Source organism: Pongo pygmaeus, chromosome 3 (genome assembly GCF_028885625.2).
Source record: "Pongo pygmaeus isolate AG05252 chromosome 3, NHGRI_mPonPyg2-v2.0_pri, whole genome shotgun sequence".
Lineage (NCBI taxonomy): Eukaryota > Metazoa > Chordata > Mammalia > Primates > Hominidae > Pongo > Pongo pygmaeus.
The window spans coordinates 178197441-178212930 of record NC_072376.2 but is presented as its reverse complement, the minus strand read 5'-3'; the positions used below and the strand labels follow the sequence as shown (position 1 = coordinate 178212930).

The window sequence follows — 15490 nt, the reverse complement described above, 5'->3', positions numbered from 1 at the left end:
CAGGTGTGAGCCACCACACCTGGCCCCTCTCTTCTTGAGTTCTGTAATTTGCTAGAATGGTTCACAAAACTCAGGGAAACACTTATGTTTTCTGGTTTGTTATAAAGGAGACAGATGAACAGCCAGATGAAGAGGTACATTGCATGAGGTCTAGCAGGGTCCCAAGTACAGGAGCTTCTGTCCACATGGAGTTGGGGTGCACCACCCTCCTCCTGGCAACCCAGAAGTTCATCAGAACTCATTGTTCAATAGATTTTTTTTTTTTTGAAATGGAGTCTCTCTGTGTCACCAGGCTGGAGTGCAGTAGTGTGATCTCGGCTCACTGCAACCTCTGCCTCCTGGGTTCAAGCAATTCTCCTGCCTCAAACTCTCAAGTAGCTGGGACTACAGGCGTGTCCTGCCACCACGCCTTTTTGGGTTTTTTTTTTTTTTTTGAGACAGTGTTTCACTCTTGTTGCCCAGGCTGGAGTGCAGTGCCACGATCTTGGCTCACCGCAACCTCCACCTCCCGGGTTCAAGTGATTCTCCTGCCTCAGCCTCCCAAGTAGCTGGGATTACAGTCATGCGCCACCACGCCCAGCTAATTTTGTGTTTTTAGTAGAGATGGGGTTTCTCCATGTTGGTCAGGCTGGTCTCGAACTCCCAACCTCAGGTGATCCGCCCACCTTGGCCTCCCAAAGTGTTGAGATTACAGGCGTGAGCCACCGCACCTGGCCTAAAAGACACTTCTATCAGGAAATTCCAAGGGTTTTAGGAACTCTATACAAAAACCAAATATACCTGTTGGGATTCAGAACACCGTACTCCAAAGTGCAGGGCTTTGGCATGCTGAGTACTCCAAACTAAAGGAGATTGGGAGGGGCTCAGAAGCAAAGTCTCTCTGCCTTCCTGCCCTCCTGTTTCTTGTCCTTCTTTCTCCCCTGGCCAGTCGTGGAAACCAGAACTCTTCTTCCCAAAGGCAGGCCATAGAAACTAGACTCCTCTCTCCCAAAGCAGGCCATAATATCTAGAAAGGTCACTTTTGGCTGGGCGCAGTGGCTCACGCCTGTAATCCCAGCACTTTGGGAGGCCGAGGTGGGTGGATCACAAGGTCAGGAGATCGAGACCATCCTGGCTAACACGGTGAAACTCCGTCTCTACTAAAAATATTAAAAAAATTAGCTGGGCGTGGTGGCGGGCTCCTGTAGTCCCAGCTACTTGGGAGGCTGAGGCAGGAGAATGGCGTGAACCCGGGAGGCGGAGCTTGCAATGAGCCGAGATTGCGCCACTGCACTCCAGCCTGGGTGACAGAGCGAGACTCCTTCTCAAAAAAAAAAAAAAAAAAAAAGAAAGGTCACTTTCTCCTTTACCCTTTTCCCTTGAAGACCCTTATTTCAGAGGGGTCCTACCCTATATGGCAGGAGGGTTGCGGGTGAGGAGTCTATACAGAGAGGCCAAGAAGAACCTGAACAGACAGGCCTTGCTGGGTTTGCCCCTTCAGTCTATTCCTAGTAGATCATACTTTGTCCAATCACATTTCTACATGACTGTCCATTCTTCATCAAACCTAAGCATAAGAATAGTTTTCTCTGGGTCTTTCATTTCTTTTTTTTTTTTTTTTTTTTTTTTGCGATAGGGTCTTGCTCTGTTGCCCAGGCTGGAGTGCAGTGGCACGACCTCAGCTCACTGCAGCCTCAACCTCCCAGGCTCAAGCAATCCTCCCACCTTAGCCTCCCAGGTGGCTGGAACTACAGATGTGTGCCACCATGCCTGGCTAATTTTTTATATTTTTTTACAGAGATGGGGTCTTGCTATGTGGCCTAAGCTGGTCTCGACCACCTGGGCTCAAGCAATCCTCTTGCCTTGACTTCCCAAAATGCTGAAATTACAGGTGTGAGCCACTGCACCTGGCCTGGGTCTTCATTTCTGAAGGCTCTGATCACTCAGGAAATTACAAGGGTTTTAGGAGCTCTGTGTAAGGAACCAGACAAAGACCAACTATCTATTGGACAAAGACCATATATGTCTTTCTCATCACATGCTGTGTTTTATGTTTCTCCTCCTCAGGCAACACAGTGCTTCTCCTCATACTATGCATGCAGCACTCCTTCCCAGAGCCTGGCAGATTGTATCTTGACCTCATTCTAGCCATCTTGGCACTGGAACTCATCTGTTCCCTGATATGTCTCCTCATTTACACAGGTGAGAATTACAACGAGCCTGTTCTTATAGGAACCTCGAACTGCTTCCTTTCCTCCCAGTTTAAAGTATAGCCCATTATCTTAGCGACAAGGAAGTTCTCTGTGTATCTGAGTGGTGACCACATGCAGACTTCTTTAATTTCAAACCAACAGGAAGGTATAGCCACCACCAGTGAGACCCCATTCTTTTAAGATTGTGTCATTAATAAATTTTTGTTAACGCAAGTGAACTTTTCCATTAAAACAAGACACAAACTTTTGGGGCTGGGAATGGTGGCTCAAGCCTGTAATCCCAGCTCTTTGGGAGGCTGAGGCAGGAGGATCACTTGAGCTCTGGAGTTGAAGACCAGCCCGGGCAACATGATGAAACTCCATCTCTACAAAAAATACAAAAAATTAGCCGGGTATGGTGGTGCACAACTGTGGTCCCAGCCCCTCGGGAGGCTGACGTGGGAGGATCGCTAGAGCCTGGGAGACAGAGGTTGCAGTGAGCCAAGATCATGTGCCTGCACTCCAGCCTGGGTGACAGAGTAAGACCCTGTCTCCTAAAACAACAACAACAAAAACATGCACAAACTTTTGCTTCTCTGAAGGCAGCTGAAATGTCAGCTTGCCATTTAAAATTAAAAATTAAGAAATAGGCCAGGCACAGTGGCTCATGTCTGTAATCCTAGCACTTTAGGAGGCTAGCACTTTAATAGAGATGGGGTTTCGTCATGTTGGTCAGGATGGTCTCTAACTCCTGACCTCAGGTGATCCGCCCGCCTTGGCCTCCCAAAGTGCTGGGATTACAGGTGTGACGCACCGCACCCGGCCTCAAATTTTATATATTCATCTGCTTAATGAAGTTTTCATCCACATGTCCCATAGGCACCAAGATCAGAATTGAACAGAACATAATTTTCTTCAAAATTTCCCTCCATCCTAACTGTCCTCTTCTAGCTCAGTTAACAATACCAGCCTGCATCCACTTGATAAATCAGAATCCTAGAAACGTAGGCGTCATCTACCTTCTTCCTTCTACCTCACTCCCCAAGAACTGGATAGGATTGGTGATCAGTCATCAGTCTTATTCAGTCTACCTGTCTTTCAGCTCTGTCTCTTTTCTTTGGTCCCTGCCACTGCCTTGGTTAGGTACTCATCATCCCTTGCATGGCCACATCCAGGAGACATATAACAGGTCTCTTTCCCTCTGTCCACTGATTCATATTTCTTATTCCTGCCAACGTGATCTTGTTTATACTTAACTCTGATTGTTAACAGCTTCCCTGCCCAGACTTTTCTAATAGCTGAAGGAAAAAAAATCTAAATTTTTCATGTGGCATAAAAGGTGTTTTCTTTATTTTTTTTTTTGAGTCAGAGTTTCGCTCTCGTCGCCCAGGCTGGAGTGCAATGGCACAATCTCAGCTCACTGCAACCTCCGCCTCCTGGGTTTAAGCGATTCTCCTGCCTCAGCCTCCTGAGTGGCTGGGATTATAGGCGCCTATCACCATGCCCAGCTAATTTTTGTATTTTTAGTAAAGACGGCATCTGACCATGTTCGCCAGGCTGGTCTCAAACTCGGAATGCCAGGTCATCTACCCACCGTGGCCTCCCAAAGTGCTGGGATTACAGACATGAGCCACCATGCCCAGCCTGAAAGGTTCTCCTTGAATGGCCTCTACCTAGCCTGCTCTTCAGTGATGATGGTGAGATCCTTTCAAAGACTGCCAGTTGCTCTGAGGATAAAATCTAAATGTCTTAGGCCGGGCCTGGTGACTCACGCCTGTAATCCCAGCACTTTGGGAGGCCGCAGCGGGCGGATCACTTGAGGCCAGGAGTTTGAGACCAGCCTGGCCAACATGGTGAAACACCGTCTCTACTGAAAATACAAAAAAATTAGCTGGGTGTGGTGGTGCACGCCTGTAATCCCAGTCGGGAGGCTGAGGTGGGAGAATTGCTTGAACCTAGGAGGCAGAGACAGAGGTTGCAGTGAGCCAAGGTTGTGCCACTGCACTCCAGCCTGAGCGACAGAGCAAGACTCCGTCTCAAAAAAAAAAAAAAAAAAAAAAAAGTGTAACTGCCTTGCATGACACACCAGCCACTCCTGATGCATTCTCTGCTCACCTTCCCAACCTCACCCCTCGTCCATACACCCTCACACCCATACATACGTGTAGCTTCTCAAGACCATAGCATTTGTTCAGACTCCTCCCACACCTGAAGCACCCTTCTTTATTCTTCTAGTCTGTGTGACTAATTCCCGTGTTTCTCTCAAGGAAGGGCTCAAACTCTATCCTCTTTTCCCCTCTCTGATACCTTCTGTTGAGTTAGGCACTGCTTTCCAGGCCAAAAAGCAGCTTGACAACTCCTTGTGCAAGCCTCTTGCACAAGCTTCTGTTGAAGGTGCTTTCCATACTGTCTTAGAATGTAGGATTATTATCTGTATTTTCCCCTGGACCAGAGGAAGTCATGATTTCTGAATTAGATGGCTGGCTGGTTGCTCAGCTTCTCTGGGCTTCACTGTGGGGTAATAGGAGCATCCACTTCATGCAGGTGGTTATGAGAACTGAATGAGGGCATCCATATAAAACATTTAAACTGTGCCTCATGTGTTCTAAGTGCACAATAAATGTCAGCTATTATTGCTATTTTCAATACTAATGTAATCCCTATATTCCCAGGGCTTAGAACAGGCCTGGCACATAGTAGACTTTGAAATACTCGAGGACGTTAATAAGAACAGCAAATTAGCATAATTTGAAAAAATGAAACTAGACTTGTCTTTCAGAATTCGATCTAATAATGACTTTATTATTTTAGTGAAAATCCGGAGATTTAATAAAGCTAAACCAGAGCCTGATATACTTGAAGAAGAAAAAATCTATGCTTACCCCAGCAATATTACCTCGGAGACTGGATTCAGGTAAGATTTAGGTGAGAATAAAATAATTGAGTTTTTTCCCCTAGAAAGCTAGAAACCATTCTGATGCTTGGAATTTATGATTGTGTAATTGTACTTTTACATTTGTTTGATTTGTTTATTTCCTTTCAGCTGTGGTGGAATCAAGTCTAAATCAGGATGTCTAAATGTATTAAATAGGCCATATATTTGATGCAAAAGATTAACCACTTAGCCAACCTATTTAACCTCTCAAGAGCTTTTGACGTGATTAACTGGTTACTCCCTCCTTGAAGCACCTTTTTTTATAGATGTCTTTGTTTTTTTTTTTTTTTTTTTGAGATGGGAGTTTTGCTTTTGTTGCCCAGGCTGGAGTGCAATGGCATGATCTTGGCTCACCGCAGCCTCCACCTCCCAGTTTCAAGCGATTCTCCTGCCTCAGCCTCCCAGTAGCTGGGATTATAGGCATGCACCACCATGCCTGGCTAATTTTGTATTTTTAGTAGAGATGGGGTTTCTCCATGTTGGTCAGGCTGGTCTCAAACTCCTGACCTCAGGTGATCTGCCCGCCTCAGCCTCCCAAAGTGCTGGGATCACAGGCGTGAGCCACCTTGCCCAGCCTGTTGTTTTCTTTTTAAGGGATGGAGTCTCTCTGTATTGCCCAGGCTGGCCTCAAACTCCTGGGCTCAAGCAATCCTCCCATTTTAGCTTCCCGAACAGCCAGCCCGGTCTGCCCGCCCTTGTTTCTATCCAGTCTCTCCCTAAGTGACTTCCATGGTAATTAAAATATCATTAATATCTGTTGGAGATCTTGGGGCTAACGTAGATGTAAAAAACTATACAGGTCCATGTGGTGGCTCACGCCTGTAATCTCAGCACTTTGGGAGGTCAAGGCGGGTGGATCACCGAAGCCCTGGAGTTCAAGACCAGCCTCGGCAACATGCCAAAACCCTGTCTCTGCAAAAAGTACAAAAAATTAGCCAAGTGTGATGGCACACACCTGTGGTCTCAGCTACTCAAGAGGCTGAGGTGGGAGGATTGATTGAGCCCAGGAGATTGAGGCTGCAGAGAGCTGAGATCGTACCACTGCACTGCAGCCTGGGCGACAGAGTGAGACCCTGACTCAAAAAACAAAAATCAAAAATCAAAAAACAAAACTATGTAAACAAAAAAATGAGGTGATTATTAATTCTAGGTAAATCAGAAGGCTGATTTACATGGCTTAACTCTAGCTAATATTTAGCCAACTGTTACATGTTTAACTGTGGCGAATATCTAGATAGTGATATTGCAGTTTCTGAATATTGATTTAACCCAAAATTGTAATATTGCTTACTGGATTGAGAGGCTACAAGAAAGAAGACATAAATGTATATGTATATGGATTTGGGGAAAGTGAGAGAACTAAATTCTAATTTCTTATATAGGAAGTCCGCAGATAATAGCAAAAATTGAAAAATCAAGAAATTGTATAATCTTGTTATTTAGAAATATAGAGAGAAATACAGAAGAACCAGTTACAAAGAGTTGAAAGTGGCTACCTTTGGGCCTGACACTCAGAGGTGGTGGGTGGTGGGGAGCGAGTGGGGGGATTGTTGTTTTTCACTGTGATCCTTTTTTTTTTCTTTTTTAACTGTGTATGAGTATTAAGTATATATAAACAACAACAAAATAGATCCCATAAATATGCTGCTGATTCCCAAACATGTATCTCCAGCTGTGTATTTCCCCTGTGGTCCAGATTTGTCTGTCTGACTTTCTCATTAGCCATCAGCATCTCCAGTTGGATGTCTGCAAACTTAATGTGTCCAACACAGAGCCCTGCCCCAACTCAAATCCAGCCTTCTCCCATCTTGGGAAGTGGCATCGCTATTCAACAGGTTGCTCAGGCCAGAAAGCTGGTATCATCCTTGACTCCTGTTTCCTTCACCCCACCTCCACCCAGATAACCCATCAGCAAGTCCTGTTGGGTCTGTCTCTAAAATAATAATCTGGCTGGGTGCAGTGGCTCACACCTATAATCTCAGCTACTTGGGAGGCTGAGGCAGAAAAATCACTTGAACCCGGGAGGCGGAAGTTGAGGTGAGCCAAGATTGCATCACTGCACTGCAGCCTGGGCAACACAGTCAGACTCTGTCTCAAAAAATAATGATAATAATAATAAAATAAAAATAAGATAATAATCCAACCACTGCTCTCTACCTCCACTGCCACTAACATCTCTCACCTGGATGTGCAAGAGTCTCCTTACTGGTCGCCCCACTCCCATCTTCCCCTGCAGTCCCTCTGATGGCCTCTACTTTGCCCAATCCAGAGTGAACTGACTCTTGGTCCTTGTGTTTGCCCTCTCAATGGCAGTGGGCACAGGTAATCACTGTCTTTTCCTTGAAGTGCTTCTTTCCCTGGGCTCTGGGGCATGACAGTCTCCTGGTTTCCTTGCCATCAACCTGCCCTTCCTTTTTCAGTCTCTTTATCCTGCTCCCCTTCCCCTTCAAGACTCCTAAAGATTGGTGTGCCCAAAGCTCAGGTTTTAGACCTCTTTTCTTCTTTATCTGCATCATGTCCGTGGTTCTTCTTTTTTTTTTTTTTTTTTTTTTTTAAGACGGAGTCTCGCTCTGTTGCCCAGGCTGGAGTGCAGTGGCACAATCTCAGCTTACTGCAAGCTCCGCCTCCCAGGTTCACGCCATTCTCCTGCCTCAGCCTCCCGAGTAGCTGGGACTACAGGCACCTGCCACCACGCCCGGCTAATTTTTTTCTGTATTTTTAGTAGAGACGGGGTTTCACCGTGTTGGCCAGGATGGTCTCGATCTCCTGACCTCGTGATCCACCCGCCTTGGCCTCCCAAAGTGCTGGGATTACAGGCGTAAGCCACTGCGCCCAGCCTCTTCTTTTTTTTTTTTTTTTTTTTTTTTTGAGAGGAGTTTCACTCTGTCGCCCAGGCTGGAGTGCAGTGGCACGATCCTGGCTCACTGCAACCTCTGCCTCCCAGATTCAAGTGATTCTCCAGCCTCAGCCTCCTGAGTAATTGGGATTACAGATACCCGCCACCACGTCCAGCTAATTTTTGTATTTTTAATAGAGACAGGGTTTCACCATGTTGGCCAGGCTAGTCTTGAACTCCTGACCTCAAGTGATCCGAAGTGATCCACCTGCCTGGGCCTCCCAAGGTGCTAGAGTTACAGGTGTGAGCCACCGCGGCCCGCTCTTTTTTTTTTTTTTTTTTTTTTGAGACAGGGTGAGAGCTCTGTCACCCAGGCTGGAGTGCACTGCTGTGATTTGGCTCACTGCAGCCTTGACTTCCTGGGTTCAAGAGGTTCTCCTGCCTCAGCCTCTCGAGTAGCTGGGACTACACGCATGTGCCACCACACCCAGCTAATTTTTATATTTTTAGTAGCAATGAGGTTTCACCATGTTGGCCAGGCTGGTCTCAAACTCCTGACCTCAAGTGATCCACCCACCTCGGCCTCCCAAAGTGCTGGGATTACAGGCATGATTACACCACTCCTGACCATGTCTGTGGTTCTTCTCATCCCGCTTTTGGATCTATATAATCTGGGACACAAGTTATTCCTTAACATCATCTGAAGTGGATAGCAACAGACATAGAAATATAGTCAGTATATATAAAGAAAGTGTGGGCCAGGTGGGGTGGCTCACGCCTGTAATCCCAGCACTTTCGGAGGCCGAGGTGGGTAGATCACCTGAGGTCAGGAGTTCAAGACCAGCCTGGCCAACATGGTGAAACCCCATCTCTACTAAAAATACAAAAACTAGCCAGGCACAGTGGCGCACACCTGTAATCCCAGCTACTTGAGAGACTGAGGCAGGAGAATCTCTTGAACCTGGGAGACAGAGGTTGCAGTGAGCCAAGATGGTGCCACTGTACTTCAGCCTGGGCAACAGAGCGAGACTCCGTCTCAAAACAAAAAGAAGAAAGTGTATTATTTAGGGGCTTAAGAAATTGACTCAGTGCCATTACTAATGTACTAGTTAAAAAAAGAAAAAAAAGAAAAAAACATGACTGGGTGCGGTGGCTCATGCCTGTAATCCTAGCATTTTTAAGAGGCTGAGGTGGGCAGATCACGAAGTCAGGAGTTTGAGTCCAGCCTGACCAACATGGTGAAATCCCATCTCTACTAAAAATAACAAAAATTAGCTGGACAAAGTGATGCACACCTGTAGTCGCAGCTACTCAGGAGGCTGAGGCAGGAGAATCGCTTGAACCCGTGAGGCGGAGGTTGCAGTGAGCTAAGATTGCACCACTGCACTCCAGCCTGGACAACAGAGCAAGACTCTGTCTCGAAACAAAACAACAACAACAAAAAACTTTATAGATAAAGGAAAGAGATACTTTTAAAAACACTTGTTGAAATAAATATAGTTTAATGTATTGGCTTTTAGTAAGGCCAATTTTCAAATTAGTGTCATTTTTAAATTAGCTTTTATAAACTGAACTGTTGTTAGGCACAGGTGTGAAGTGGCAACACAGGTGTGACAGTGTTGAATCAGGATGCACATTGCTTTTTATTATAGTGTGGAATATAAATATTTAATGAATAAAAAGAAAAAAGAACAAAAAACAAAAACAAACAGTTAATGAGCAGCAAGTCCAAGGTTCTTCATCTTGGGATCGTTATCTCTGTCCCACAGTGTAAGCTGATGATATCTTGATAGTTCTAGAATCCTTTACCCTCGGTTTCTTGAAGCCTGGATTATACCGTCTATAATTCTCAATACGTACAGAACTATGAAAACGGAGGTGTCTTTAGTGAAATAGATTCTTTCCCCGAGAAAATACAACCTTTTTTTGTCACTTTTCACCTACCATGACCTACCTTCTTCTTCTGTTTACTTTTTCTTCATTCTAACCTAAATAGAGGAGTAACTTTAGTATCAGTTCTTGATTATCTCTGTGTCGACTTTTGGGCTTATTCAGAGACTGTTCTTCCTGACTTTGACCCTTTTCATATTTCATCTTGTTCCCCCTGAGCACTGAAGAGTTTACCTAATATTGCTGTCTTATGACTTAATGGAAAGCTCTTTAAAATGTATTCCCTTCACCTCGTGGGGTTAACTTTGGGGCAATAAAATTCAGTTTCTGCCGAACGTGGTGGCCCACGCCTGTAATCCCAGCACTTTGTGAGGCCGAGGCGGGCGGATCACCTGAGCTCGGAAGTTCAGACCAGCCTGGTCAGCATGGTGAAACCCCATCTCTACTGAGTATACAAAAATTAGCTGGGCGTGGTGGTGCGCGCCTGTAATCCCAGCTACTCAGGAGGCTGAGGCAGGAGAATCGCTTGAACCCGGGAGGCAGAGGTTGCAGTGAGCTGAGATCGCGCCATTGCACTCCAGCCTAGACAAGAGTGAAACTTTGTTCCCAAAAAAAAAAAAAATTTCAGTTTATATTCCTCTTTTAATTTTAAAATTTGTATGGAATTCTTCTTTGAAACTGCATCTCAGTTTGAAAATTTGAATCAACTTCCAATGAAAGAAGGTAAATCTGGCCACACGTTTATCCCTTCACCCTCCCCAGATCCTTCCAAAAGGATAGTGAAGGATTAAAAAAGACCACCCTACCCACACTAGCAGAAAAACTGGAGGAGAAAGGGACCATCGATGGTTGAATGATTTCTGAAAATGTATGGGCTACAGAATACAGAAGAAGGAGCGGTAAACAATACCACAGGGCAGAGAGGCTACATTTAGAGGACACGGGGAGAAATAAAGCCAAGGAGGCAGCCACTCTTTTTGTGTAGCCCCAGAAAGACTTGGAACTCAGAAATGAACAGGATGCCCAGGAGTGGGACATAGGGCAGGGAACAGGGACGTTAATTGAAAGTCTACTGTATATAGAAGTGTCCAGGTCTGGGTGTGGTGGCTTAGGCCTGTAATCCCAGCACATTGGGAGGCTGAGGCAGGCGGATCACTTGAGGTCAGGAGTTTAAGACCAGCCTGGTCAATGTGCTGAAACCCCATCTCTACCAAAAATATAAAAATTAGCTGGGTGTGGTGGTGCACGCCTGTAGTCCCAGCTACTCGGGAGGGTGAGGCAGGAGAATTGTGGGAACCCTAGAGGCGGAGGTTGCTGTGAGCCAAGATCACGCCACTGCACTCCAGCCTGGGCAATGGAGTAATGGAGTGAGACTCTGTGTTAAAAAAAAAAAAAAAAAAAGAGAAGATGGTCAGACATGGTGGCTCACGCCTGTAATCCCAGCACTACAGGAGGCCAAGGTGGGCGGATCACTTGAGGTCAGGAATTTGAGACCAGCCTGGTCAACATGGTGAAACCCCATCTCTACTAAAAATAGAAAAATTAGTCAGGCATGGTGGTGCATGCCTGTAATCCTAGAGGCTGAGGCAGAAGAATAACTTGAACCTGGGAGGCAGAGGTTGCAGTGAGCCGAGATCGTGCCATTGCACTCCAGCCTGGGCCACAGAGCAAGACTCGGTCTCTGCCAGATGTGGTGGCTCACGCCTGTAATCCCAGCACTTTGGGAGGCTGAGGCGGGTGGATCACAAGGTCAGGATATCGAGACCATCCTGGCTAATACGGTGAAACCCTGTCTCTACTGAAAAATACAAAAAAAAAAAAAAAATTAGCTGGGCGTGGTGGTGGGCACTTATAGTCCCAGCTACTCAGAAGGCTGAGGCAGGAGAATGGCGTGAACCCATGAGGCGGAGCTTGCAGTGAGCCGAGATCACACCACTGTGCTCCAGCCTGGGCAACAGAGCAAGACTCCGTCTCAAAAAAAAAAAAAAAAAAAGAGACTCGGTCTCAAAAAAAAAAGTCAGTGTATACAAGAGTTGACTCTACTCAGAGCATATCCCTTCTCAGTTCCATCAAGATAACTTGAAAACCTTTATATAAAGAGTATTTTTTCAGTGAATAGCCCAGCTCAGAAAAAAAAGAGTGGGAGGTTCTTAGGTGGTTTATACATATTAAGTGCTAAATGTTCGTTGTTGTGTTAACCTCTGAAGACCAGAGAGTTTAGGTAACTTATTAAGTTCACACAGTCTGTGGGTGACAAAGTCAGGATTAGAATTCGGATAGTCTTTTTCCGAATATACTTATAAATAATAGCATATTCAAAGTTTTTTTCACGTTATGCTTATAAATAATGTGGTTATTGGCTGGGCGCAGTGGCTCACACCTGTAATCCCAGCACTTTGGGAAGCTGAGGCGGGCAGATCACTTGAGGTCAGGAGTTTGAGACCAGCCTGGCCAACATGGTAAAACCCTGTCTCTATTAAAAATACAAAAATTAGCTGGGCATGGTGGCAGGCGCCTGTAATCTCAGCTACTTGGGAGGCTGAGGCAGGAGAATCGCTTAAACCCGGGAGGTGCAGGTTGCAGTGAGTGGAGATCATGCCACTGCACTCCAGCCTGGGCAACAGAGCTAGACTGTGTCTCAAAAAATAATAATAATAGTAATGTGGTTACATAGCCCATTCCTGTAACCACATTATTTATAAGCATAACTGTTTATTTCTAAGAATAAATCTTTTTTGTTCACATGGGACCATTCCCATGTGATATTTTTCATGCTGAATTTCTCACTTACCATCCCTTGAAATAGTTCCCTTTTAGCACATATAGAATATCTGAGTGAAACACATCCAATAACGTTTTATTTCTTGAATAGGCAATTTTTAGTCAACATTAAAATTCATCTGGCATATTACTGTCATTGTCATCATCACTATTCCTAGTACTAATATCTTAAATTAGTGGAAGGAAATTAAAAACACTTTATAGCTATTACTTCTGAGCAGTGAGACCAAAGTGGGCTGGGGCAGTAGTGTAGGAAGGAGTTAGATTTTTTTGTTTGTTTTATATACTTATATAATATTTTTATTTGTGTCAAGTGCAAAAAGATACGTTTTTGTGGTATGGGAGAAAAAAGGAGAAATGCAAAAATAAACAGATGCCATACATTTAAAAAATTGTTTCCCATGGTCAGAGTTGTCTATTTTAAATCGTCATTTGATTATTGAATGAATTTTGCCTTTATTTATCTTTAAATGCCATTTAAGTTGATCACTTATACTCAATTGTCTTATACTCAATTATCTAACAAATTAGGATCCTTCTTAAATAAAGCAATGATGGCCTTTTTTAAAACATAGAGGTGTGAAAGTTTATAACATTTTAAATTTATTTCAAGAGTAGAAGTTACTAAAACGATTTATGAAAATAATCTTATTTGGCAATATTACCCTGGCTTCTGACATCTAAGAAAAGGTGACAAATACAATATGCTTTACTAAAAACTAGTAGGTACTCGTTTGCAAAGACAGTAATGAGTATTGGTGAATATGTGTAACCCATTTATATCTTGATTATTTGCAGGACTATTTCAAGCCTAGAAGAAATTGTTGAAAAGCAAGGAGACACCATTGAATACCTGAAGCGACACAATGCGCTGCTGAGTAAGCGATTGTTGGCTCTCACTTCCTCAGACCTGGGCTGTCAGCCAAGTAGAACGTGAGAGGCTCGCGGGCATGACAGCAATTGCAGAGGAACCCAGAGTAATTGAGACTGACTGACCACCTAACAAGTTGCCACGGGGAACTGCAGCTTTTGCTGAATAGAATTTTACAGTGTTTGTTGGAAACCTGAGTTTGGTTCTGACTTCTGTGGCTGTTTAAAATATAGGGCTTGTGGGTCACTTGAAAAGTACCTATAGAAGCCTGGATAACTTGAGGGGAATGTCTGTTTTGTACTTTTGGAAATTATTTAACTGCTTGGTTTATCCTAGGAACAGAGGCTAAACAACTCCATAGTCAACACTTTTCCATCTGACATTAGAACCCTGTAATGATTTCATTATGGATAGGGGAAGTCTAACAAGACAATCGATTTTAAACAGGGTTTAATCAAATAAGTTCTTCCCACTTTTAAGCTGATGAAAGAAGTCATTATTTCTTGTGAATGTTTTTTCCTGGAGAGCCTTATCATGTATTTTATATGCTTATGTGGTGTTGGATGACATCATGTACCATATAGCTTTTATAGAGAATTTCTCACTATAGGACTGAGGTCTCACCAGGTGATCTACTATGCAAACTCCTACAGTTTTCTATTCTTAAGAAATAAGGGCCGGGTGCGGCGGATCATGAGGTCAGGAAATCGAGACCATCCTGGCTAACACTGGTGAAACCCTGTCTCTACTAAAAATACAAAAAAAATGAGCTGAGCGTGGTGGCGGGCGCCTGTAGTCCCAGCCACCCGGGAGGCTGAGGCAGGAGAATGGTGTGGACCCGGGAGGCGGAGCTTGCAGTGAGCCGAGATCGTGCCACTGCACTCCAGCCTGGGCGACAGAGCGAGACTCTGTCTCAAAAAAAAAAAAAAAGAAAAAGAAAAGAAATAAGATATGATGATTGATTACTTGGACCAGTGTTAGACTGACCTGTGTTAGACAAACCTGTGTTGCCTATTATATTGGCAGCACCTTCCATTAGCAATAGCTGAAAAATTCAGAGAAGAATTTAGAACTTTCACTTTATTTTTGCCATTCTTCAAGAAGTTGCTGTATATTTCAGTCTGGTTATACCTTCAATTAATCAATAACTTCAATTATAGGAAAGGCATCTTCTGTAATTTTAAATTACTGTAAAAAAAGATACCTTTTTAAAGCCTTGGATTATACTTAAAAATTGTAATGGATAAAATGCATATTAAATTATATGCAGATATTAAACATATCTGATTCTGAAGATAAAAATGAAGTTTTTTTTTAATTTTAAAATTTTAAAATTTCCTTTCTCCCTTCCTTTTTTTTTTTTGTTTTTTTGGTTTTTTGTTGTTGTTGTTGTTGTTGTTTTTGAGACAGAGTCTCACCCTGTCGCCCAGGCTGGAGTGCAATGGCGCCTTCCTTTCTTTCTTTCTTTTTTTTTTTTTTAAGATGGAGTCTCGCTCTGTTGCCCAGCCTGGAGTGCAGTAGCATGATCTCGGCTCACTGCAACCTCCGCCTCCCGGGATTAAGAAATTCTCCTACCTCAGCCTCCTGAGTAGCTGGGATTACAGGCACATGCCACCATGCCTGGCTAATTTTTGTATTTTTAGTACAGACGGGGTTTCACCATGCTGGCCAGGCTGGTCTCAAACTCCTCACCTTGTGATCCGCCCTCCTTGGCCTCCCAAAGTGTTGGGATTACAGGCATGAGCCACCGTGCCTGGCCTTCCTTTCTTTTTAATAAGTTTATCTCAAAGCCATTGCCTTCTCTAGAAATCTGTTTCGCTGTTCTGGAAGAGCCTATGAACTTTGCCTTCATTTGTTTTTCTTTTCAAAAGGGAACACCAGTGGTAGATGATTAACTCTTCTTTCTTTTTAAAATTTAATTTGGATCTGTAGTCAGTATCTGAGATTTATGGGATGAACTTTGGTTTACAAGGAACAGTGTAGTTAAAAAGTTAGCGTGTCCATGT

The 15490-nt window shown here is 44.1% G+C and overlaps 1 protein-coding gene across 4 annotated transcripts in view; it reads left to right on the top strand.

Annotated features, from left to right (window-relative positions):
- The window catches only part of TMEM192 (transmembrane protein 192), a 36526-nt gene extending 21740 nt beyond the window's left edge, over positions 1–14786 (top strand). For 2 of the 4 annotated variants that reach the window (XM_054485643.2, XM_054485642.2), the window contains exons 4-6: positions 2047–2181; positions 4983–5085; positions 13412–14786. In XM_054485643.2, coding sequence (XP_054341618.1) covers positions 2047–2181; positions 4983–5085; positions 13412–13550 — 377 coding nt within the window. In that variant the 3' untranslated portion in view covers positions 13551–14786. The remainder of the gene's footprint in view (positions 1–2046; positions 2182–4982; positions 5086–13411) is intronic. The other 2 variants (XM_054485645.2, XM_054485644.2) reach the window with 1 other exon arrangement.
- The last annotated feature ends 704 nt before the right edge of the window (positions 14787–15490 follow it).